The sequence below is a fragment of the Phaenicophaeus curvirostris genome, chromosome 3, assembly GCF_032191515.1.
Source record: "Phaenicophaeus curvirostris isolate KB17595 chromosome 3, BPBGC_Pcur_1.0, whole genome shotgun sequence".
NCBI lineage: Eukaryota > Metazoa > Chordata > Aves > Cuculiformes > Cuculidae > Phaenicophaeus > Phaenicophaeus curvirostris.
In genome coordinates, this window is record NC_091394.1 from 57,963,686 (window position 1) to 57,991,051 (window position 27,366).

A 27,366-nucleotide genomic window follows, 5' to 3' on the forward strand; every position below is an offset into this window, starting at 1 on the left:
ATGACAGTAGAAGATAAGGACAGAATCTCTTTTTTTCCAGCTCACTGGTGGGGGGATCTGAAGGGACAGCAGCAACTGCAAGTCACCTAACCTCACCTAAAGCTTGCTGAAAACAGGTGGTTTTCATTGCCTAAATGGAGCTTGGATCAATCCTAAAGTATTTACTGAAAAATAACTGGACTATGATGAACCACATCTGTGCACTCATTCCAACTGGCTGTCGGCTAGGGTTGTAGCACAGGGCTTCACAGGCTGCATGGTTACTGTGAAAGCGTCCTGCTGTGGCAATCCAAACTGGACCTGAGCGCAAGTTAATGCTTGCACACCTGCATAATTGTAATGTGGACAAGGAGAACTCATTATGTTTAACTAATAGAATTTTTTCACTTTGAGCTAAGGAAACGCCATTGCGTTTTAGCATAAAATAAGGATAAAAATCTAAAAGCTTTGTTTATGATCTTCCTTTCTATGTGTTCTTGTGTTGTTGCTTTTTTTCCCCTTTTAATTTCGTTGGGGTTTTATTTTGGTTTTAAATTTGACATTTGTGGCTTAGATTTTAAATATTCCTCCTTTGGGAAGGCTACTTTCTTGGTAACTCACCTTTCTACTCAGATATTAGCAAATACTATAAATGTTACACCTAAGCCAAGTATCATCCGAGGTGCTTTTAACCAGGGAAATAATTTTCACTCCTGACCTTCATACTTCTTTGCATTCATAAGGTTACATACGGAAATGCCACATCATCTGAATGTTAGGTAGGCACACCCGGGAGTGGGAAAGGTATAACAGACTTACTTATTCTGGTACCTCAACATTACTTCTAAGGCATACAGCAGTTTTTCCACTATTGTTGCTAGTAACTTTTCAGATGCTTGCTTAAATTCCTGGACTTTTTTTTTTTTATAATTACTTATTAGCATTCAGTAGTAGGAGCATGTACTTTTATATGAATCATATATGGTGTCTAGCTGGATAAGAAAGAAGACCATGTGCCATTATCTTTCCTCTATTTTTGGTTCATTGCTTTTTAGGGACATTTTTACAAAGGACTAAATTTGTTGTTATCATTTTATAGAGAAAGACCTCTGTCTCCCTGGGAGATCCAGAAACTCCTCATCGAGGTGCTTAGGGGCACGGTTTAGTGTTAGATAGGAATGGTTAGACTCGATGATCCGGTGGGTCTCTTCCAACCTGATGATTCTATGATAGGCATCTGCATAGATGCTACATTAAATTGACCTGGAACAGTGAGACAGAGAGAACAGACCTGAAACAGATCAGAGACAAGTTGATCATCTGAACTCCCACTCCCCTTTCTTGATTAAGTTATTTGACTTAATTGGTGTTCTCCATGTGGGATTTGGACAGTTCTGTGGATTCCTCCATGCAGGACCCACTGTGCATAGACAAGTTTCTTTATGTTTCAATATGCTGATTAACACCTGGAGTGGAGAATAAGGCCCTTCCAGAAACTCCAAGGCTGCAAAATTGATCCAAATCTACATAGACTGCAGGTAGTCAAAGGAGACTCGTTAAGTAGCCAGTCACTTGAAAGTAGTCAGAAGAAACCTCCTGCAGATGCAGAAATAATCATGTAGGACGTCTTTTTTGTACACTATTTAGGTAGTCAGGAGATGTTCTGTATGTAGTTCAAGATAATCACTAGGGATGGATCATGCGTGTGCTGGACTGGTCCCAAGGAACATGGGCCAACTGGACACAAGAACTGCGCAGCAAAGCGTGATTCAGAGAGCCTTGTCTGGTCCAGCCAACCCCACCACTGCAAGGAACCCCACTACAGAAACTCCTGTTGCTATCTGGAAACTGACTGTCCCATTCAAGGGTGTGATTCCCCACAGTGACTTGATTTTAGCAAAATCGGATCCAATTGAGTACCCATGAACCAGCAGAAGCATAGCACCCATTAGTCCTTCTCTACCCATATGAACCAGAAAGTCGTATTTTTTCTATTCAATTATGGCTACCCAAATCCTCACTAAGGAGACATAGATGTCTTTGATAGTGGTGTCATTACTTTTGGCAAAGTGATACAATTGGACATAGAGATACATTTCATGTTATATCCAGCAAATGGCTAAAACTGTACCTAGGCTGGGGTTAAATGATACTGGAGATGGTAGAGGTTAAAGTCCTTTGGTTAAAAGCATCTCATCTCATTCCATCAGTAGTCTAAAAGTACTTTTGGATTCTTTAAAAAATATGTACAAGATAGCAGCCCATCTCCAATTTTTAAATCCTCTGTTTTCATCTCAAAGACATTTTCAAACAAGGCACATATCTGCTCCAGAGGGTGGGGACAGAGAAGGCCAATCCCAGTTCTTAAAAGCACCGAGAGCATCCAGCACAGAGGGTTCTCACACAATTTGTTCATTCTCAAAGCGCTTCCTGAGAGGCCTGGAAATCTGAGTAGATAAAGGAGGCACAGGTAGTTTAGAGCACTGACATTTCTATTTTGGTTTGAAGGAGATAATCTGGCTGGGAAAAAAAGCCATTTTTGATTGGCCTTTTCTTCCTCAGTGAGGCAAATTTTAGGGTACAGATCTTTTGTAACACATTAGGTTGCTTTAAGGTAGTAGGGAATTAAACAAGAACAAGAGACCAAGGAGCATCTGACATTTTTGAAATCTGGGTGTATTAGGGAATAAATACGTCACAAACTAGGTTGATGAATCCATCTGTTTTGACTCCTCCTGGACCTGTCTTTCTTACCTTGAAGAAACAATATAACCTTGTCTTAAAGACAATAATCTTAAAGGGGGAAAGCACCAGAGCTTTTTCTAAGTCACTACTTATGTGACTTAAAAAAGACAACCAACCCCCCAAACAAAGCAGTAATTTCAGCTTTAACCGGTGAGATGTTGGTCTTCCTAAACTTGCAAAGACCTTAATGAGAATAGGAGAACTGCATCTCATAGGTGTGAATCTTTAACTATTTAAATATATCTAAAAATCTAAATATACTTAAACTACCTTGGAAAAAATAAAAATGTCCATCTCTAAATTCAATTTGTAGTCAAAACAGTAAGTGTTCTCTCAAAGAAGAAATACAAAACTTCAGTCTGAGCAGAAACAGAGAACAGTAGTTTATGTGCACTGACACATACTCACCCTCTGCATTTTCTTAGTAAGATGGAAAAAGTAACTTTCAGTGATAAGCTAAAACTCTCACTGTTTGTATCCATCTGTGTTAATGCATTCAGGAAGGATTTTTAAACAAAACATTTATACAAATTTTGAAGAAAGGCATTTCAGACAATTCATAACACCTCTGCTTAGCACCACCTGGTATTAAATCCAACTCAAAATAAGAAGTCACTTTTCTCTGCAGCATTAATATAATACAAGTACCAGATCAGATCCTCAGCTGGCATAAATCCCCTTGTCTGCACTGGCAATGTAGTTTTTTAGCAGCTGAAAATCTGACGCACACTATGTGTAATCAGTATTAATACTTCAAAACTGAACATATAAAAACTAGGATGGAATTTTCTCTAATCACATGAGATCTTGATGTTCCAAGGAAAACATCCTCTTTGTTGATGGATATACTTGATTGTCGAGGGAAATAAAACAGAAAATACTTAGTGGCCAGTGAAACATCCATTTAAAACCAAATACTAATTGCGTGCCATGGAAACTGAAAACCTGAGAAAGAACACGTCTATCTTATTTTTACTTCAGAGTGTCAGCTGACCAAATAAGTGACTGTCCTGGGAGGATGGTGTGACAAGAAGCTGTATTTACCGATTGCTATTTTCAAAGCGTACACCTGCTAATAAGGAACAGAATATTTTAGCTGGTGGAAGAACATTTGCACAGATGTTTTCACAAGATGCACCTAGTTTATTAATTTATTTCTAACTGCATTATAGAATTTCTCTATGAGAAATCTGGCCAGTTCAGTCACAGGTTCTTGCCCACTTCAATGCGATACTGACTGAGTCTCTTGACAGATTTAAGTGATCTACCTGGCAGTGCCAGCTGTAGGAGGATGGATGTACACTTTTCCTCAGGAATGCACCCTTTGTTCTACAGCCAAATAATAGCTCTGGACTATCCCTCACCCCTGAATGCACTTGCTTCTATACGCACTTCAACTGTCAAGGCTCCTTGAACTCCACCATCTTTCAACTGATTGCTACAACTAATGTTTTCCCTGCCCAGCTCTGTACATGCATTTCTCCACAACATCATAGTACTGGTTTAAGAGAACAGTGATCATTATTTAAGCATCATAGTCAGGTGTGGGGACTAGGTAAGGCCACCTCCTATATACTATTTACAAAATGCAGCAGCTGGTGGGGGAACAATACCCATGTGCCACTTAACCTGCTTCCCTACTTCACCACCTGTAGGTCTGCCAAGTGTATTCTCAGCTAGGATAGGGTAAGAAAAATATTTAGCTAAACATGAGCATCAACAGATATCATTCCCTTTAACAACTTTCAGGTAAGTTATTAGCTCACAATGCTGTTGATGATTCAGATTTTTCATCATTAAAACAACCTGATCACCCACAATACCAGTCTAGAAACTAAAAAAGCCCTCTTACAAATTAGCAGTCATGCTTCCACTGTTCTTGATAACATCTGGTTAAGGCTTTTTGGCCTAATGCTGTGGGATAACAAACTCAAAGAGGTCAGCAATCACTGGTACTATCTATACCCATAAGATCCACAGGTGAATAATTCCACAACTAATACATGCTGTTAGTCTTATCATTGGTGCAAAGAACACAGGCACAGATTTTCTGATTGGTTTTACACCTACTGCATGACCCAGTCAGAATATCTGATGTCTGAAATTAACAACCATAATATTATATGAACAGGCGGCTTTTATTATTGTGAGGTCTGAAAAAAAATCTCCCTTTTTGCTCTGAGTACCCCAAAGTCTACTGCAGGAGAAAAAATAGCTGGCTCCATTCCCACAGATCCACAAGTCAGTCAAGCAGTTGTTTAAATTGTTGCTAATGTGGCTTGTACTGTAAAGAAACTAGGAATTTTGTAAATTCCTACAAATAATAATCTCTGGAGTTGTTGATAAATCTATTGTCCATTCTGTGATGGAGAACTTTGATGACCTTTTGTAGTGAAATTATGGATATACTAGAGGTAGCAGAAAAACAACTACAGACATAAAACAAGGCTTTTCATTTTTGTGTCCCATTAGTGGCTCTCTTATTATCTCACCGCATGAGCTCAGGCAACTTGCTTCATCTCTGTGATGTTTTTTCTCCATACAGCCTCCAAGATCATTATACTTCGGTGTGTACAGTCATACTTGGATAGCCTTAGTACTTTAAGATAATTTTCTTTGAAAGTGAATCCTTAGATGACTTGCACAAACTCTCTGTCTGTGCCCTTGCCTCTATTCCAGCCGAAGAGAAGTTTATGGGAGAGCAAAAGCAGTAAGTAGGGAGCTCATGGTAAACTTCCTGTATCACCATGTACAGCTGCAAAATTGCACAGTTTGTGTCTCCCTGATTTACCTTTTGTTAAACAAATATATATACCCTTTTTAAAAAACAGCAAAGCGATCTAGAAAGCAGGGAAGAATGAAGTTAGGAAAACGGTGCTGGGATGGATCACTTACGCATTGCTTGTTCTGTGAACCTGGGCTAGCCTGCTATGTTTTTGTCTTATGGCTCTTAATACTGTCTGTGCCCAAGGAGTTTCTACAGCTTTGTAATAATCTGCACAACTGCTCAGCCCTCTACATCTTGCTGTTCTATAAAATTGAGCCTAGATTTTATTTAGCACCAGCTAATTCATTATTTATCTCCGAAAGAGAGAACAATAAAACACTATAACCTTCTAATGATCACAAAAGCAATATGCTCCTCAGTTCCTCTTTCTAGATTAACAACACAATTTTTCTGCATTAGTCATGCTTTCTAAACATCTTTTTAGATGTTTCGATAAATGCTTTATCTTTCTTGGAATGTGATACCCATAGTTCTTGCACAGAGGAGTAAATTACTTCCTGTATTTTACCAAAGTACTCCTTCTAATACACCACAGAAAGTCACATCTTAATTAGTTTATGATCCACTCCAAACCTCTATTCAATGCCCAAGATGACTGTCAACTGCCACAGGAAATAATCACTAAACAGCTCTGTAATTCAAAAGCTTGGGCTTTCTTTATGCTAACAGATAAATTCCAGTCCTCTTTCTTTTATTTCCAATTACTCTAATACAACTCTGCTATCACAAAAGCATGCTTTATCTGCTAAAAATACCTTTTAAAAAAATCACATAAATGACCAAAACCTACATGCTTATTTGAGTTGGTCCACATCTGCCAAATAAAAATGAAAATGCATCCTTTAATCTGAAAAAAATTTTCTTGAATTTTTGCGTTGCTCAGTCCTTCATTTTCTATAAACTGTGAGAAATGATGCAATGATGAACGTGCATAAGAAAACTATAGTACCAGAAAACTCCTAAGTAAAGTGTATGATTCAGAAGTGAAAACAAAGACTCGGTGCTGCTGGGCAGTTTTTACTATACAGCTGCTTATATAAACTTCCCTTTCATTAAAGATGTCAAATAACAAATATGAAGAACAACCTGAAATGGTAAAACTGGATCCAGAAAGATGTCTTGAATTAAGCCTCAGTGGGATGAGGTGGGGAGGAGGAGTGTATTCTTCACTTGTTCTGTCCTTTACCTTTGTCCTTGGAAAATAGCAAATAGGAACTAGCCTTTCTACTCAGATCACTGTCAGTTCAACTGTAACATGGATTAGATATATGAATGTGTGAACTATCCACATAAAACATTTCAACAGTAAGAGTGGATGGATTAGGCTATATAAACCACACATGTGAATCCAAGTTACACTTTTCTAATCAATAGTAGTTTACTGCCAAAACAACCTTAAATATTGCTAGATATATTATCCTTCCAATAGCACTTTATATGCTGTCACTTTTTAATTGAAATATGAAGGTGCTTTATTTTAAAAGGCATAGGTATCTGCAAGGAAAATAATACTTAGCGCTTTGTTCTATTCCTGTGAATCCCAAACTCTGAAGGAAGGAAATCTGAATCTACAAATGTATTCTACATTTCACATTTATTCTTTCACATTTATACTTCCACATTTGGAAACAAGAAAGTTTGTGGGGTCTTTGGAAACTATATTCTTTTTCCAGTTCTCTGTTTCCTGCCGCTTAGGTATTGCTTGTCAGATTAGGTCTACCGAGTTACAAAACGGGTTATCATAAATATCTGTATTGTTCTTGTATTTTATTCCTCCTGCAAAACAGGTGTATCTTATGCTCGGCATGTCGTGCTCTTGGGAGAGTGGGTGGTTCTCACAAAACCAAAAACTATTAAGCTCTATAGGAGAGAAACAAATTCAGCAGAAAAAAAAAATCTAGCACAATTTAATGCTGCACTCTACTAAAATGATCTCCTTTCTTCTCCTGACACTTCTGTCAAGTCCTTGACAATGTCTGTGCATTCTCTCCCAAGCTACAACAATAGTATTTCCAAACTTGGCTAAACATTTTAGAAAGGAAGGTGACTTTTAACCCTCCAGTATTCAGCTGATAAGATTTTGTTGTTGATAATGTAATATCAGACTTGAAACAAAAAACTCAAACTTGTAGCAGCTAATTTTAATTACCCTACAATTGTCATGGCCTCAAAAGGTTTAACAATCTGAAAAAAACTACACACAAAGGGATCTCATGACATTGGAGGATGACTAGTTATGTATCCAAAAATCTAATATAATTAAAATTAAGAAAGACATACTCATCTTTGTACAAGCTGTCATTTTATCTGTAAAAGACATGGGTCACTTAAATACGACACAACCCTCAGCATAATAAGGAGAGCATCACAGAGTCCTGTAAAGCAAGTCTGAAGTTCATAGAGAGATCAGAAAGGGACATGGATTTCAAGGGCACTTGTAATTTTACTAACACCATTCCTCTGCACGAGCTGCAGAATTCTGGCTCCAAAAAGGTTTGAGACCAATGCAAAAACTACAACCAGTGCTTCCACCAAAAAAGTGTTTCATGATTTCCTCAGCTGGGGGAGGTGACCAAAGGCCTGTGTGTTAAGTCTTAATGCCACACAGTCATGTGTTTTTTCCACAATTCTTAATCTTCAAAGCAGCACTTGATTCCTTTTTGAGAGAAAAACACTTAAGAAACTTACGGCAGTCAGACTTAGACAGATAAGTGTTGGTCCTTGCCTTTTACTAGAGGGCAACCAGCAGTTTTAAGATAACCTCAATACTCAGCAAAAGCCAGATTTTCAAGAGACCTCAGGTGTCTCACTCCAATATCACTAAGCCTGTGCTAATCAAGAGAAAGAAAAGAAGACGCTCCAACTACCTCAATTCTGTAACATTTTCTTTAGGACTGACCTTGAGGTCAAAACCTCAGGAAACCCTCTTCAACTCTCAGGCTTATATGCCAGTGTCCTAAGAGCTGCAGCTCTCTGAGAACCCTCACTTCCACCTTCTGCTCTCTCTATCACTGCTGTCTTTGTATGTGTGGAATTCATTAGCCACTTGCCTTCCATCACAGCACTTAAATAAAATGAGTGAATTTTCCAAAGGATTCAAAGAGCTTCTGTGGAGAAGAACCAAGCATTTAGGTTTTCAGATCCTTTGGAGCTGTGGCCTTCAGCACTTCTTAGTAAGACTTCTAAGGGAAAGAAAAGAAACAAATAAAACAAAGTGTTTCTCATTTCCTCCTTCTCTTGCTGTCCTGCAGCCCATGGGATCAGAGCGGACGGAGATGCGCAAACGGCAGATGTCTACGACCCAGGAGACCCCAGGTGCTGCACAGGCTCAGCACAGCACAGGAAATCGAGGGTCCAATGCTTGCTGCTTTTGTTGGTGCTGTTGTTGCAGCTGCTCATGGTAACCCCTCTCATTCAAGCTTTTGGGGAACAGGAAAGCAGGGGAGGGAGGCAATAACCAGTGGGTAGGACAACATAGCCAAGCAAACCACCTGGGTAATTCAGCAAATCTGGGACTAAGAGAGGTGCTCTAGTACTAGATACAACCTTCTACTGCAGTTTACTTTTTTTGTTTTCTTGCCATTGAAATAACAGATTTAAAAAAAAAAATCTCAGTACAGCATCCCTGTTGTACTTTTGTTGTCAATATTGTGCAATGGAAGATCTGTTTTGTGCAGGGCTGGTTCTACTCGGCCTTGAGCTTCACCTGGGTTTCCACTAAAAAACTGCAAGCAATACCAGAATAATGTCACAGCTTTAGATTTAGGACTGGGACTTAACAAGCAGCACAACATTTTAAATGGAATTAGAAGGAGAAAGAATTTGTAGGTCAGGTACCCAGCACTGTTCTTTTGTTTGAAGGCAACTGGATCTGTTGTTATTAATTAGTGTTGCCAACTCATGGCACCTGCAGCTCATGAAGTCAACCTTAGCATCAGAGACTTTAAACCTTGTGGGTATTTGCTAAAGATGAGTTAAGCAGAACTACTCCCATTACGAGGTGTTAAGGAGGAAAATTTATCAGGGAAGCAAAGCAGAAGAGGAAAAGTAATCACTTGTCTCCTTAAATTAAGATGCGTTTACCTCTCTCTTACCAGCCCTTCCAGAACCAAGTGATTTCATCCAAAATTGAAGTAAAGCTTCCAATTCTCAAAAGCCCTGTATCAGTTTGGGGCAAAGTGTTAATTAATGGATGAGACAAGAGCTTGCACTGATAGAAAGAAAACCATCTTAAACAGCCATAGGAGTTCAACCAAAACACTGACAGCAAGCAGAGGGCTTCTTATAAATGCGCTATCCACCACAGAAATGCTCTAAAGTGAGCAAACAGGGCACTGAGCTGAAGGGAAGAAGTCATAAATAACCTTACAGCCCAAGCTAGGAACCTATTCCACAATTATTTTTTTTCCAGCAGCAGCTGGTAGCAAACACTTTAGAGAATCCCATCAGAAGGCAAGGCAAGAACAGGCTGATTATTCCTTTGGTATTGCTACTCAGCTCATCAGAAGACAACCAATTCTGCCCTCCCTAATGCAAGTAATGAATACTTTGTAAGCACAACAGGCTGCTTAGAGGGTTTTTTTGCAATATGCCAAGTATTTTGACTCTACCAAGCTTTTCAACAGGTGCTTAAAGGTAAATTAAGGTAGAATTTAAAGATACATTAATTAGCATGCCAGTACAAGATCAGAGTTTGCTACCTTGCAGAATGGCACCTGTGCTCAAGCGTGCCATACAAATTCCAGTGTCACCTGAACGGTTGTCCAGTGCAATCACAAAAGGCTCAGTTTAAAGCTGCATATTACACAAATGTGTCTTTCCTTAAAAGGGAAAAAATAAGGCATATCTAAGTTAAACTACATAAAATCTGCATTTTATCTTTAAAGTTCTTGATAGGGTGCTTTTTTGCCATTCTACCTGGTATTTTTCAGGATGCCTATTTTCTGTGCACCTCACTATTCAAACAATTCAAAGCAACCAACTTAGTCAATAGGGTTTGTGAGAGTACCCAGATTTCACAATGCTTAAAATTCCTATTTGCATTTCAGAATTATCTGGGAAACCAGTACAGGCTCCAAAACAGAGACACTTGTTTTAGATTTAAAATAATTTCTGATTTATTTTTGAGAACAATTGTTTTCTAGTAGCAAGAAATGCAAAACAAACTGTAATTAGGCTATTTATATTCCCTATTCATAGAGCCTTTCCTCAAAATAGCTCAAATACTTTGAACAGAAAAATTATGAATAGGAATAAAAATAACAGTCTACATGAGTCATGCAGCTGAGATGCTGAACATCCAACATTCAGCATACACTTAATAGTAGATTTAGAATGAAGAAATGGTGAAATGAGCCTCTCAGCTGGATGCTCAGGGCCTGTGTTCATTCCTACAGGAGAAATTCAAGCCTTCAGTCTGTTACTCTTCCAGATCCTGAGGAGACACAGTATTGCACTAGTCTCTTTTTTCTACCTGTATGTTTCTAAGGAAAGAGCCTGCCTGCAAGTCATTTTCTGAGGCATTTCATGCTCTCTTAAGGAATTTTTTGTTATTTCTTCTGTCTTTCCCCCTTTTGTGCATTATCCTATGAAGACTGTAATTCTTTCTGTTAGATCTGTTTGTTCCTTTCAAACCAAAAATAACTGTGGCAATCACATCACTTCTTTTCTGTGTGAGGAATACATAATACATCACTTTTCATATAAAAATAAAGGCCAAAATCACTGCTAAAAATGCATGGTAAAGGATTGACACTTAAACACCCCAAAAGAACAGAGATCATTAACTACTCAACTATTTGTTTTCTAAAAAGATGAATTGAAACATCTCATTGGTTCGAACATATGGTTCAGACGGTGCAGAAAAAAGTATTTGCAGTAACTGCTCTCCAGCTCAGCAACAGGAAAGCTTCCCTACTTCTTCAATTCATGGACTGTCTTGGGAAAGAGAAAATCATCTTTATTCTCTGTTGCCAACCTCAAACTGTTTCAGTCCTCCATCCTCCAAGCAGGTCTCTGCAGATTACAGACTAATGCTTGGAAGAGCAACAGATGGAGATAACCAGTAAATAGCAAGGCTGCAAATAAGACAAAGACATGAGGTTAGAAGGAAGAAAGGAAAGAAAAATCAACTCATTTAACAAAAAGTCTTGCTAGTGATAGATTAAGAATTTAGGCAACAAAACTTAGAACATCAGCATTAAAGAAAGATAAGATAGAAATTAAGAAATTGTGTTGAATATTTTCCTAGAAGTTGTAACAACTGTCTTGCTTTACTTCAGCTGGAGGATTGCTTCATATAACTTATGTGTTATAATTCACCAGGATCTTTTCTTCTTGACAAATTTTAAGCAGCTTCACAGATTGTATAATCTATGCGTGTGTGTGTGTGCAAATGCATTTCTCACTAAACTATGGTAGCGTGTGAACTGAAATGTATTCCCGTTCCCTAAAAGAAAATGTGTATTTTCAAATTCAGTCTTAAAAGAATCATCTGTAACTATAAAAGGAATTTTTAAAAACTAGTTTTAAAAAAAGTTATTCAAATTAACATTTAATAAAAGCAGCAGGAACTGACAGCTACCCTTCAGAGGTCATGAAAAACTCTCTCTCTCAGTAATCACTAGTAATTGGCAGCAAACATTTTTTCTTTAATCTACAAATAAGCTAATACTCCTCTCCAGTCAAACATACTCAAAACACTCAGCAATGATATAGCTGCTCTTTTTGCTGCAGGCTTCACATTTTGAAATATATACTAGCACTTAAAGTTGCAAACACAATCTGGCTGTATCTTCATCTGAATTCTGAAAGATTCTTACACCTCCAACACCACTCACAGAAGTGTTGAGCTTGCTTAAAACTTGTGCTCCATCTTCTGAACTTTGGTTTTCCTGTAACATGGTATCACTATTCTAAGCCAGTCTTGGCCTCCATCATGGCCTATGGATATGAAAAATAGCCAAGGAGGGGAAAAAAAAACAAAACCAAACCACCCTGAAACTTAACTCACGTAAAACCGGTGCATCACATCTAACTTCAGTAAAAACACTGCATCGAGCATACACCGTAGTAAGAATCAATGGAGAACAGGTTTGGTATGTGATAAAGGGTATTTCTGTATACATATATATGTGTATATATACACCTGTGTGCGCATGTATAGAAGAGTTGCACTCTGCAATCTCTGTGTCCCTGCCAACTTAAGCTATTCTATGAATCTGTGATCCCCATACAGAAAGTCTATGTGATGGATTACTGAACAGCATTCAGCTACACTAAAGTTTTCCAAGTTTATACAACTGTAAAACTAGTGTTAGAGTATAACTATGGGTTATGCAGCTAGTGTTAACTTCTGTCCTTTTAGCTGATTTTTTTTTTTTAATATGGAAGGAAAAACATCTGGTGTACGTTCAGTCTTTTTCTTTATACAGTTGAGTAAAATTTTGTTTGCTATCTTGCAGTCTTACTGTTAGAAATCAAGACGAAGAGAGAGCAAGGAGGACATCTCATGAACTCCAAGCAGAGAGTATTCCAAACTGTGAGGAAAGGTATGGTCTTTACTACGTGTTCTGTCAAGCTAAAATGAAACAAACCATACTAAATTTAAAAGTGAATTACCTGAAATACACAATTAACTTTCATTATCTGTCATTTATGCTGAATTTGCAGTCACCTGTCTCTTATCTCCTAAAGAACCAAGGGTCTCATCTATTTTTTTTTTTTACCTTGTTTATATGTAGCATGTAACCACATCCCCACTTTCATAACATGGCAGCTCAAAACCAGCATTATAGAACATAGAATAAATACAAAGGGGACCTCAGATCCTCCCAAAAGTCAGTCAACTGTCTCTTCAGAACTGTTCAAACAGGTAGAAGCACCTGTAAAACTGTACTAAACAGGAGGGTGCTTTTTATGGGGTTTCATTGGGATCATTGTTTCTTTCTACATGTTTTCACTCAATTTTCTACAAGGACTATTATGTATAGAAAAAATGCTTAGCTGTAGCAGAGAGACTTCTTTGTTGCAACTACTTTGAGGAGTGCACTGCAATTTCTGCATGAAAGTGCAGGCAATCATCTGCATCTGAGCTTTTGATAAGCACACTTTCAAAAAGCTTCTTACGAATATGCTTACTAGAGTTTGCACTTTGATAGTTCTAGTGAAGAATTAAGAGACCCCATAAAACTTGTCATTTTTTTCCATTGTGATGGCAGATGCCTCCTGCCAGCTACAAACAGCTTGAGTAACAATCATTTATTTCTCTCTTCTTGTCCGCTCCCTCCTCTTCAAGCCCTGCTCCTACTCTTGAAGAAGTAAATGCCTGGGCTCAATCATTTGACAAGTTGATGCTTACTCCAGCTGGCAGAAATGCATTTCGTGAATTCCTACGAACAGAATTCAGTGAGGAGAACATGCTTTTCTGGATGGCCTGTGAGGAACTAAAACAAGAATCCAACAAAAGTGTCATTGAAGAAAAAGCAAGACTAATTTATGAAGATTATATTTCTATCCTTTCTCCGAAAGAGGTATATTACTTTCCCCAATACATTCTTCGATGCTGCTTTGCATAGTTAGTTCTAATGTGAGTAAAGCTACATCACCACTCAGGGTGAACATTTTTTCCCCACATTTCACTGTCATCAAGTAGCGATTTGAGGGGAAAAGGCAGACCCGTCGTTGAGGTGAGATGGTCAAAACAACTTTCACTGGCTGTAAGAAAGCTCTTCCTACACTACCCGCCATGCTGATGTGAAGTGTTGAATTGAGGCACAAATACACAGATGACTGTTTCATCCATGCTAAACTTAAAATTTGTTGGACAAACCTATTTCTTTTTTCTTTGCACTAGAAAGGGTGTGTGTGCTTCTCTCCAAAAGCATAGTAACCACAAATAAAGTGTTATTTGCAAAGCACAAATTGCCCAAAGAGCAGCTGACAAAATATGGCATGGAAGAGACACACTAACTTCCTGAAAATTTTCAAAGCTCTTTGTCACTTGGCTGTTAGCAAATATGTCACGTTTCAGACACCTCAGTTCAGTTTGGGTATTATCCTGCCAAGCAGGCTGGAATTTTAAACCTTCCAATATCCTTGCAAAATTCAAACTTAATTGCTTGCAGTGCAAGCTATACTTATGTACTTATAAAAGTACTGTTTAGTCAGTCTATTCTATCTATACTGATATAGTTTTGCAGGAACTAGAGCCTTGGAGAAATAAAATTACATTACTTGTATGAAATCATTATATAGCCATACCTGTGGTTCACATCAATTCACCCTGCTTTTTAACAGGAATTTGATTAAGCAACAGCTTCCCAGGTTACATTTTCCATCTGCGTCATAGTGCTTACTTCAAATTCAGTCTCTTTACAACAGCACAAACTCCCAAGGAAATGAACCGTCACAAAAAATTACAAATCCTTGCTACTACAGAGCAGGAAGTTGGTCTGGAAATAGTCCACCATTCTCTCAGGTTTCAGTCATAAAGGGATTGCAGGAAGCCTTCTTCAAAGTAAGGTCACCTCAGTGAGAAAATTTCTCTATCCATACTCAAGAGATTACTACTTCTAAATTTCAACAATCATTTTTGCCAAAGTATATTTTTAGTAGTTTTTACATTGTTGAAGGACATCAGCTGAAATGGTTAAAGCCGACTGCTTTTTCAAGCCAATAAAGTGAACCTAAAAACCCAGATGTACTATGCACCACTATTAATTATGTGACTTTATTTTAATATGCAGGTCAGTCTGGACTCCAGAGTAAGAGAAGTTATTAACCGAAATATGCTGGAACCCTCACAACATACCTTTGATGACGCACAGCTTCAAATTTATACCTTAATGCACAGAGACTCCTACCCACGGTTTATGAACTCTGCTATTTATAAGGATTTGCTTCGGTCCTTATCTGAAAAATCCATTGAAGCATAAGATTTTTTCTTAAATGTTATTTATTTTAAAACAAATGGAACTCTGGGCTACACCAATTCACAGGGAATTTAGAATCGATCAGATATTTACCTGAAAATAACTCAGGCAAGTTTTACTACAGACTGAATAATTCAAACCCACACAAGGCTCTGATACAATCAGCTAACTACAGTTTCTGATCAAATTCAGTGTTACTTTGCAAAAGAGAATGAAGAGAATGAAGAGAATGAAGAGAAAATATTGTTGTTGTTCAAAAAATGCAGTATTTTTTTCAAACACAGCACGCAACTCAGATGCAAATCTGTTACAGCGTATGTCTGAGGTACAAATGCCAACTGAGCACAAAACCAGAATTTTATTTTTAAGTGGAGTGTTAGAATTTTCTGGAAAACCAAACCAGTTACTCCATTTGCACTGTGACCAAAGTGGAAACAGTACTGTCAATATCTGAGTTACATTAAACCAAGTTTCACGTATTGTCTGAACTGTATCTGGCACAAGTACACTCCACTTGTCTTGGTATATTTAATGTGTGTATGGTGCGCTAATGGAAATCAGTATGGCAATCTCAAGTTTACGAAAGCTAATGGTTGAAATAATGCTGCCTATAAAAACTTTTTGTTGAAGAATTGTTATTTTACTACTAGAGTCTGCTGAAAGCATTTTTAAGTTCATATTGTTGATGTTTATAAATCATTTACTTAAGAGGAAGAAGAGTCTGGGCATTTGAATTCTGAAATAAAGCACAAGAATTCTCACATGTTCTTCTTTTCCCTTGCTAGGTAGAAAAACATTTCAGTATTCACTCCCAAAAGGATTGCAGCATCAAACATCTTGGTTTTGTACATACTAAATTCTCCTGTTACCTTGCAGATCTTTTAAGGTTTCTACTATAGATACTTATACATTGAACTGACAAAAAGGGGAAGCTGGATCTATTCTGTTCTGATATAGCACTATATCAGACTGTTGGAAAGAAAAGCAACAGCTCTATCTGCTAATAAACCACCCTCATTTACAGTATCCTCGAAACATTACACTTCATTTATGATCATACCTCAAAATCAGTAATCACAGGAAGTACTCGGAAGAAAGTAAATTGAATCCGCATAATCTATTCATAGATCTGTTATTAGAATAGCTTCTTTACTTTAAATCGGAAAATTCGCTACAATTCCACCAATTAAACTTTGGAGTTCATTGTGGAATTAGATTAAATTTTATTTTTTCCTGCACATTTAAATGAATCAAATGACACACTTAAGTAGGAACAGGACATACGAGGGACAGGGGAAAAAAAATACCCTTAGAAGGGGTACCAGCCAAGTACAGTTCAGTTACATTTACTGTAGCCTTTCTAAACCCTACTCTTTGCCTAATTCTGGCACTACAGAAAAGCATAAAATGGGTCTGTCTCTGAAAATAGGAAAGAGAAATAGCAAGACAGAATTTAGGAGATCAATTTAAGTCTTTCCTCAATGCACTCAGCAGGAGGCATCTTCACCCTTTACTGCATTCGCATTATTAAAACAAATAATGACAAGACTTTCATTACACAGCACCACAGGAGAAGACCCAATATACGCTAAGTTAACAACAATAACTATACACCAGATACCATCGTCTCCTCCCAAAACCAAAGCACTACTCAATATGCCAGCACAAAAAAGTAAACTAAAAAGCTTGAGAGACAGTAAAACAAAGTTCTTTTGCCATCTGTAGCACAACACTGGATGACTAGGAGGAAGCACTTTTATACACCATTATTTAAGACATGGTTCAATTGCCACAACTGAAGGTACTGACACTTGTTATCTCAGCTGAATTTGTAGGAAACATATCCAAAGCACTATCAATGCAATCTCAGATTACTTAAAGTATTACAAAACAAGGAGAAAGGAGTAACTTCAACAAAGCAAATTAGACGTATCGGTAAGGCAGCGTTTATGAGCTGCAGTGAGACCGACAATGCTGCACTTGTTTTAATCAGGGCAGGTAAGACTGCTCTAAAACTCTTAAGCTGACAAAGTTTAACTAGGGCAAAATCAGCTTGCAGGAAATTTCAGACACATACATCAAAAAAAAGTTCAAAGTGTGTCATTTCATGAAATGGAGGATTTTATTTCTTTTAAGTTCTCTCTCTTTCCTGCAAAGATACCTCATTAAGAGCTGGAAGACAGACTGAAGAGTGGGACTTTATATCAAACAATATATTTTATTATTCTGCAAGAAAAGGAAAGAAAAAGATGCAATATAATCAGAGGGGAAAGAAAACTATATTGGTTTGGGCAGTTTTACGGTTCACATTAGATGATTAAAAGAAGAAAATAATAACTTCTAAGCAATTAAAGTTCTCTGCATTACAATTTGCTGACAGTTGCAATGCACATCTTTCCTGAAAAATCTTAAGAAATTTTCATATGGTTTAGATTTACGCTTACATCCAACACCAATGGGAGAATGCTTGTCCCTAGATACTATGAGTATCTCTCAAAAAAACCCTCACAAACAACCTGAACTTCAAACAAAAATGGCAGTTGAGTGAAGTCTCTGGTGACTAGATAAAGGGAAAAATTGCACCCATTTGTAAAAAGGGTAGAAATGAGGACCTTGGGGAACTACTGATCTGTCAGCACCACTTCCATGCCTGGGAAGATCATGGAACAGATACTCCTTGAAGCTATGCTAAGGCACATGGAAGACAGGGAGGTGAACAGAGACAGCCAGCATGGCTTCACCAAGGGCAAGTCTTGCCTGACCAACCTAGTGGCCTTCTCTGGTGGAGTAACTATATCAGTGGACAACAGAAGAGCTATGGATGTTATCTATCTGGACTTCTGGGAGGCTTTTGACATGGTTCCCTCAGCATTCTTCTCTTTAAATTGGAGAGATATAGATCTGATTGGGGTATTGTTCAGTGGATCAGGAACCAGCTGAATGGTTGCATCCAGAGAGTAGTGATCAGCAGCTCAAAGTCCAGATGGAGATCCGTGGAAAGTGGTGTCCCTCAGGGGTCCATATTGGGACTGGTACTGTTTAATACCTTCATCAATGACACAGACAGTGCGATTAAGTGCACTGTCAGCAAGTTGGCAAATGACACCAAACTGAGTGGTGCAGCTGACATGCCTGAGAGGTGGGATGTTGTCCACAGGTACCGGATAAGCTCAAGAAGTGGGCTCATATGAACTTCATGAAGTTCAACAAGGCCAAGTGCAAGGTTGTGCACATGGGTTGGGGCAACCCTTCCCATAGAGGACAGGCTGAGTTAGGGTTGTTGAGCCTGGAGAAGAGGTAGCTCTGAGGAGACCTTATAGAGACCTTCCAGTACCTGAACAGGGCTACAAGAGAGCTGAGGAGGGACTTTTTACAAAGGCCTCTAGTGAAAGGATGAAGGGGAATGGCTATAAACTGGAGAGGTGGATTTAGAATAGACATTAGGAGGAAATTCTTCACAATGAGGATAGTGAGGCACTGGAAGAGGGACACAACAGATGTCCCATCCCTAGAACTTTTCAAGGCCAGGTTGGATGGGGCCCTCAGCAGCCTGGTCTGGTGGGAGATATCCCTGCCCATAGCAGTAAGGTTGGAATTAGATGATCTTTAAGGTCCCTTCCAACTCAAACCATTCTATGATTCTATGATCAATACAGACTGGAGAATGAAGGGATTGAGAGCAGCCCTGCAGAGGAGCTGGAGGTACTGGTGGATGAAAAGCTGGACACAAGCCAACAGTGTACGCTCACAGCCCAGAAGGCCAACCATATCCTGGGATGCATCAAAAGCAGCATAGCCAGCAGGCCAAGTGAGATGATTCTGCCCTTCTATTCTCCTCCCATGAGATTCCAGCCTGGAGTACTGCATGCACCTCTGAAGCCCTCAGCACAGGAAAGATGTGGACATGTTGGAGCAGATTCAGAGGAGGGCCACAAAAACAACCAGAAATTATTTCTATGCAGAAAGGCTGAGAGAGTTGGGGTTGTTCAGCCTGGAGAAGAGAAGGCTCTGGGGAGAACTCATAGAGGCCTTTCAGTACTTAAAGGGTTGCGCAAGAATGATGGGAACAAACTTTTTAGTGTGTTGTGATAGGACAAGGGGTAATGGTTCTAAACTAAAAGACAGTAGATTCAGACTAGATATAATTTTTTTACAATGACTGTAGTGAAACACTGGGATAGAGTGGCCAGATAGGTGGTAGAAGCCCCATCCCTGGCAACATTCAAGGTCAGGCTGGAGGGGCCTCAAAGCAACCTGATCTAGTTGAAGACCTCCCTGTTCATTGCTGGGAGTTGGATTAGATGACCTTTAAAAATTCCTTCCAACCCAACCTACTCTATGATTCTACAGACAAGCTGTTACAAAAATAGCAGGAGAAAATAATCATATTGACACAAGATATTATTTATAATTCATCAAGTAAGAAATTATCACAAAATCAATTTATCCTAGCTTGAAAATAAGCATGGTTGGTTTGTCTTGGCATTTATCTAACTGCAGGATGTCATTAAGCTCTAACAACTTTCCAGTCCACTGGTATGCTTTTTTCAATGTCTGCACTTCACAAACTAATAACTCCCACAGAACATGCATACTGTTAAGGACTGCTCTTTTCACCAGCCTGCTAAGCAGTATTAAAATTGCATGGGCTCCTTCAGCCACTGTATTGTGCTTTACACTGACCTTTAAATTCCAGATTCATTAGCACCATACAAGTGAAATTTAAAAAAAATTATATGTATATCCTGAAGGGCTCCGATATATAAAGATAGATGAAAAATTATCACACAAGCATCATGTACTTATGCACTTCCTGATTACAAAGCTTACTGAGAAACAGAAAGTGATGAGAAAGACTTATTGCAGTGTGAAGTAATTTTTAAACAAGTTTGCTTTAAGAAGCAAACCTTCCATGATACCTTCCATGAAAGGTATCACTATCTTTACAATTACATTAATGAAAGATTTTCTATACTAATGTTGTAACTAAATTAATCCCAAACCTTGTAAAACTGTAAAACGCTTCAAGATTAGTGATGACCTAGCGAAACAAAAGCTAACATAGAGCTATACAAACTGCTTACGAGGTGAAACTCCTCAGGTTTATTTATATGAATGACTACTAATGATCTATTTCAAAAGGCAGGCTTTTGAAAGGTAATACAACCACTTTTTTTCAGGATGAAGACTTCATCTTGATGAATTTAAGTTCTATCTAAGCTGGTATGGGTTGCAAGTTTCAATTTAAAATTCACATTTGTGACCACAAATGGAATCCTGAACTTCAGATAAAAAAAACCAGGCACTTCACAACGCTTGGAAAGGGCAATAGGGCTTCAAAGTGGGATTTACAAAAGGCAAGATCATTGAGCAGGTGTTTACTTTCTGCTTAGTGATAGTCAAAAAGTATCATTCAGTATAAGATATTTTAAACCCCACACTTTCTCCTGCTCAAGTTAACAGAATTGCACATGAGGAACTGCCTTCTAACAAAGGATTTGGAAGGTGTGTTTTCTGACTTGCAGAAATCTCTAACCTTCCTTAAACAAGAAGGATGACATCCTTAAAGATCTACATACACACTTTATAAGGAATACTGCACTCTCTTTTTCTTTACTACATTACTGTGGAAACTAGCTTAGTTTGTAGGGTAACTACATTCCAGTCTCTTTTCTTTTGAGAAGATTCAGATATCCATAAAGGTAAACAAACAAACTGGCTGTTCTTGCACGGGAGATCACCAGTTCTGTCAGCACATCTCACTGCATAAAATATCCTAAAATACTGGGTCAGTCATAGCATGACAGAAGCTTAGTAAGTCAGTCAGCCAGCTGGGGAAATGAGATTCAGACCTAGCCCATTTCTATATCATTCTCCAGTACATCCTTCAGACTGTATCCTTTCCAACAGAGGAGGGCAATTTCAGACAACTGGGAAAACCGAAGTACTGGCTGAACAGAAGTGCATCAAAAGCTCACTGCTAGGCAGTTTTATTTTTGGATTTGAGTGATTAAAATGAAGCATGAATAGAATTTAGGCAGCTATGATCTTTTTTTGGATATAGTTCTTGGACTTCCATCTTTCACTGCAAGAAAGAAACTGTTCATTTTACCTCAGGGACAGAAGAGAGGAAGTGTGAAGGCTGTTGCCACAGTCATAAGGTAACATTAGGTGAAACTTTCTTTTGAACTCCTACTTGGATACACCTACACCACAGAAAGCACTACTGCAATTCTAGTTCTTTTAATAAAGTCCAGATATAATTCAGTAAGTACAGAAAGACAATTACTATGTTTTCTTAAAAGGTAACTTTTTTAAGCATCACAGTCAGGCACAAAGATTAGAGAAAATTTAGTATGAGGAAGGTTATGCAAACCAACCTGTGCCTGCCCTTTATAAGCACTGTGCACAGCTCTAACAAAGCAGTATTTATATCACTCCGCATATAGAAAAGACCATAACTTCAACAATTTATTCACACCTGCAGGTCTGTGATTGACACCGGATACTCTACGTGTCAAAATTCAGTTCATGAACAAAATTAATGTCATTTATATGAAATTAATTTAATATTACCTCTGCAGCCACTTTATATTGTGCTGAATTGGTTAGCTGGTGTTATTTGGACAGCCTACAACACAATGCCTTTGCTTATTTATAAAGTCTAAACCTAACTTGGTTGTCAAGCATGTTAAGCAAAACTGATCATTCAAATTAGATTTAACAGACTATTTTAAGACATTCCTAAAAATAATACCTTCTGATAGAATGTAAAATACATTCTTCTGACAATAACGTGGATGTTGCCTTGATCAAAGCTGATTACATTTATAAGCTTAATCATCCATTGAAAAAGAGGTCATCATGGCCACTAATGAATTTCCGAACCCCATAACCATAAATTTAGTCCTAATTCATAAACAGTTTGTACAAACTAGACAGAGAACCAAATTGTGATTTAGTTAACAACTGAGTTTAACTTAATTAGGTGAAGCTAGATACCTTTTCTCTTTGCAAAACTAGTAAACACAGCAAGAAACAATTTCCATTCTTTCAACTGAACAAACATGGAGAGGAAAATACACATGGAAGGAGCATGTATATCTCAGACTGCAAAAAATACAGTACATTATTCACGTAGTCAGAAAAGAACAAGCCAATTACTAAATTGTTTAATTGGTAAAAGTTTAATGCCAACTTATAAAAATGAAAAAATATTTTAACATTCACCATACAATTGAGCAACCTTGGCCCTGGCCCTACTGACTATCAGCTACAGGAAGGCGTTTAAGGAAATGATGGCTGTGTCAAAACAAAGGCTAACTTGAGGCATGTATTCTGCTTTGAAACAACAACAAAAAAAAGAAAACAACCCCCCCCAAAAAACCTCTCATTTGCAGGAAGCTAGATGCTTAGCCTAGTTTTTAAAGCTAATTACAAAATCCTCTTTCATACTGGTCCAGACGTCTTGACAATTTCTTCTTCTAACAGAACTGTCAAAAGAAAAGAATTTTTATGAGATCTTCATACAGCATATTTCCAAGTCTTTGCAAGAAGAAACAGAAATATGACACCACACTTTGGATATGGAAATTACTAGTTAAAGCATTTGCTTATATCACAATTCCTTTATTCAAGCACCTTCACACAGACACTTCTGTAACCACCACCTCACAGAAGGCTTTTTCCCCAGGTACCACATGAAACGATTTCTAAGCTGTATAAATTGTTTAGATTATCTTGCAGCCTAGACTGGAAAAATATTCAGTAATAAGATATGTAGAACACATGCACAAAAGAATTTTTTTAATGCAGTAATCTTCATGTATATTAGGCAGCATGGTTCTGCAGAGCTGCAGCATTCTTAACACAGAAAGACAACAAAATGAGGGTATCATGCGTCACATTGCATGCGATCACACCTTAAGTTGTAAATTTCACATTTCAGTGTTTCTCTACTTTATTGGTCTACCAGTGTTCCTCGGAACCTTTTATAATTCCCATTTCCTAAATTTTAAAAAAATTTAAACCAAGTTATCACTACACTATGCTTATCCCGACACAGCAATACGGCAGTGGTCAGCTCCGTTTTATTGCCTGCCCCTTCTTTTCACAATAGCAAAAAAACTGAAGAAAAAGCAAAAAGTTCTAAAAAGACCTATTCCACTATTCGAACCAGAGATTAAAATCAGTTTAGAATATCTCTGACTGAAGAAAGAGAAAACACAGTGATCAACTCGACACAACTTTGTATGGCGAAGCACTATTGTAACTAAATGTCACGAGGACTAAGTCAATATCCCACCTTTTCTCCCTTTGCTACCACCCTACTCGTGCCATCTCACACTTTCAGTCAAAAATACTTTTCTAACTGAAAGCAATTTTGCAATCTCGACATATAATATCATTAATGGGCTAAGAAATAACAAAAAGTCAGTAGAAACTCATTTGTCATGTACTGTAAACTGACTTTAAGCACAGAGCTTGTCTGTTTGCTTCAAATATGCAGAGCAGTCTAACAGCCTTACCTTCCATCTGTTTCCACATTCATTACAGACAACAAATGTTGTCATGGGTTCATCAGCACTGCGGGTTTGAACCTTTGGCAAAGGCAGGAGCCAGAGTGGAAAAGGAAAATTAGTATCTTCAACTTTTGTTAGAAAGTGCTCAAGGTAAAAAGGTTTAAAATCAAAATTTAACATTAAGGAAACACACTTGGATAAAAATAAAAGTTAACTTTCCATATCAGTTAAAACTGGGGGTTTTGTCTAGACTATAAAGCAATCAAACTTACATTCTGACAGATTTAGAAGCACTAAAATATCAATTTTGTCACAGAAACTGCACATACCTCTAGGAAAAGATTCTGCAGTAAAACTATATATTCAGTACAGCTTTACATATGTTTACTGATGCAAAGGCTTCACAGCCTCGTGATTGAAAAGAGTTTTCTACTTAAAGCATCTGATATGCAATATTAAATTATAAATGCAGCTGATTCTATGATCAAAATTACATGCCCTGAAGCACTGCTAAACAAATTAAAGACCTTCTGGCACATATTTCCAAATTAAAACAGAAAAAAAATGTAGGAATGATTGTAAATCAGGGTGTAGTGTTAGTCAAATGGTAGATTTTATGTATATGTATATATATATATTTATATGTATGTATCATTATTTTCTGCTATGTATTCACTCTGTAAAGAAAGGTTTACCCACATTTAAACAGTAAATTAGCTCTCCTCCACATAAAATCACATTAATATGATGTGATAAAAAGAATTAACAAAAACTCAGCATTGCAAAGGAACTGGTGTTTCAGATTATACGAGCTTGCATTTACAGCAAAGCTTTGGCAAATTAAACATTTTTTAGGTAAGCACACGATAGATTTGATTATCTTCCCATGCTTTGTAATATGAGCTTTTAATAAAATGCTAACATTTTTTATTAAAGCTTTTTTTCTCTGACATATTCTTTATATAGGACAAGTTTCCAAGAAGGAAATGAAGGAGTCTAATAACCACGTACCTGGGTATATGTACAATTCTTCTTTTTGCACTTGCCACATGTAAACAGATCAGTTTGAGTACCTCCTGTTTTAGCCATCTGGTGCTCTCTGATAGCTTCTTTGGTCAGATTTTTGCGCATTTCTTTCAGTTCATCACTTGCCATCTCCTGTTATGGCCAAAAGAGCAGACAGTTTACTGGAGAGCTTTGAACAAGTCGTTACCACTGTGCAAGCCCAGACCATTTTTCAAATTAGAATCCATGAACAACAACTCTGTTGAAGAGCAAAGAATTTTACACATTTTAATTTCGCAAGTCTGCAGTTGGGATTTTCCACAGCACAGGAAACATGTCCTTTTTTTTATGGAAAAATCAGTAAGCATTACAACATCAAACACCTAGAAACATTTCTACACAAAAGCATGTTTGAAGCTTGGAAATGTAATACAGAGACAAGGTAGAGGAGGGCTTAAAAGCTCTCCTGAGAATGTAGGTCAGGTCTTTGCATAATTATCTTGCTGACCTACAGAAGACTGTCATAGGAAAAATTTACACTATTTTGACTCTCCATATTTGTACTGAGAAATACAGTACAGCTGTAATTTACTATATGTTACCAGAAGTCATGTACACTTAGTTTCAAAACACTAACCGAAGAGCTGAGATTCACCAATTTACTTTTTCCTTTAAAAGAGTTCTGGTTTGCAGGATCTCCACAATATATAGTCATCAAGTGTGCACAGCAAAAACAAGAAGTTCCATATTCCTCCAATAAAGTTTTATTCCATATCACACACAGATGTGGAATGCATATCTTGTATTAATGTTGTTTCACTTTAGAAGTAATCTTAACACTAGCGGGTATTTTAGCCATTATAATTTTAATCCAAGACACTGATTAAAACAAAGAATGGGCACTGGACCACACAAAATATTTGTTTGTGCTTATGTACATAGACATGTAGAATGAGAAAAGTTTCTAGAGAAAATAAAATGTACTGTTCTTTATGCATTCCATTATCAGTCTCCGTCTGCACTAACCTTTTACATAAAGCTATAGAAAGAAAAACAAAACAAAACAAAACAAAACACAAACCTCTTTTCTTTATTCTAAAGCTAGACAGGATTTTCATTACCTGATCATAAATTTAATTTACTTCAGCCTCCAAGATACTCGTTTATAGCTGATTGGGAGGCTGGAGTGGGGGGACAGAATCCAACACATACAAGTAGAACTACAAAACTGACACCAGATGTGAAGCGTGCTTTCTTTTTTCCTTTCCCATAATATCTACTTTGACTTCCTAGACTTATTTTGATTTGTAAAGACAGTAAGCATCTGAACAGGAATTTCTATTCAAGTGTCCGAAATGTTCTTTCAATAACATAAATTTAATTTAATTTGAAGGGCAATTCTCCTAGTTTCTTTCCCTCACCATTTATGGCTTTTTCTACTTACTGTGAAGAGTTCCCTTCAAAATCATTGAAAGTGTGCTGTCAAATTTGAGATAAGCTTTAAATGAACACGGAAAATGCCAACTGGAGAGCGACTGTTCTTAAAAACCAAAGCACTGCACTTTGCATAGGAGCGGTTAGCATTTGAAAAACAAAAAAACAAGACAGGCCAACACTGACGTGCCCAGGTAAATGAGTAAGCAGCTTGGAGTCACTAGCCAGACATACTAACATCTTCTTGAATTTAAAAAACTATCACCAATACATCATGTGGCCTTTCAAAACAGCACAACTTACCCTGCTTCAGGAACATTGCACACAACAGCTTACCTGCCTTCCAACTCAGAGACAAAATCCAATACTTAGAAACCATTATCAGACACCACTGTTATTCCCTCTGCCCCAACACAGCCCTGTCTAACACAGACTGTGCAAGTTAATCTTTCAGAACTGTGAGTAGCTTATGTAAATTATTTTTATGGCTAATAAATACAGGCCAGGATATTAAGTCCAACAGAGAAACAGTCTGAAGACCTATACTTTACTTACCTCTGCTGTCATTTTGGCGAACTTGTCAGGAGGAATGTTCCCACATAACACATTTTTCCTTAGGTTAGGATTCTTTGCATCCTTCAGATTTGCTATCCTACTTCGTACCCTATTTTTGTATTTCATATCAGTGTTTTTTAATTCTTGAAAAATAGGTGCTTTGGATGTAAGGAGCAAAACATTAACAGGTAAAACAAAGCACTATAAAGAATTAATTTTCGGAGGCAACTTTTCTAAAGCAAAGTACTTATCCACTGTTTACTGAGTCCTTTCCCCTCACCCCAACCTCAATCCCAATCAACAGTTACTTTTCTGTTCAACAAAGCAGACTTCATATCCTTCTGAAGCCTAATCACAGTCTAGCACAAGGTCAGTGAAACAAATTTTTGAGTAGTAGGATCTCAAT

The 27,366-nt window shown here is 37.6% G+C and overlaps 2 protein-coding genes across 6 annotated transcripts in view; one reads left to right on the forward strand and one right to left on the reverse strand.

Moving 5' to 3' along the window:
- The window catches only part of RGS20 (regulator of G protein signaling 20), a 38,707-nt gene extending 23,088 nt beyond the window's left edge, over positions 1-15,619 (forward strand). For all 3 annotated transcript variants that reach the window (XM_069854086.1, XM_069854088.1, XM_069854089.1), the window contains 4 exons: positions 8,764-8,912; positions 12,976-13,062; positions 13,809-14,043; positions 15,259-15,619. In XM_069854086.1, coding sequence (XP_069710187.1) covers positions 8,764-8,912; positions 12,976-13,062; positions 13,809-14,043; positions 15,259-15,447 — 660 coding nt within the window. In that variant the 3' untranslated portion in view covers positions 15,448-15,619. The remainder of the gene's footprint in view (positions 1-8,763; positions 8,913-12,975; positions 13,063-13,808; positions 14,044-15,258) is intronic.
- A 6,993-nt stretch (positions 15,620-22,612) lies between these two features.
- The window catches only part of TCEA1 (transcription elongation factor A1), a 30,786-nt gene continuing 26,032 nt past the window's right edge, over positions 22,613-27,366 (reverse strand). For all 3 annotated transcript variants that reach the window (XM_069854107.1, XM_069854106.1, XM_069854108.1), the window contains 4 exons: positions 26,961-27,115; positions 24,978-25,124; positions 23,973-24,044; positions 22,613-22,937 (listed from right to left, as the gene is read on the reverse strand). In XM_069854107.1, the coding sequence (XP_069710208.1) occupies positions 22,929-22,937; positions 23,973-24,044; positions 24,978-25,124; positions 26,961-27,115 (383 nt within the window). In that variant the 3' untranslated portion in view covers positions 22,613-22,928. The remainder of the gene's footprint in view (positions 22,938-23,972; positions 24,045-24,977; positions 25,125-26,960; positions 27,116-27,366) is intronic.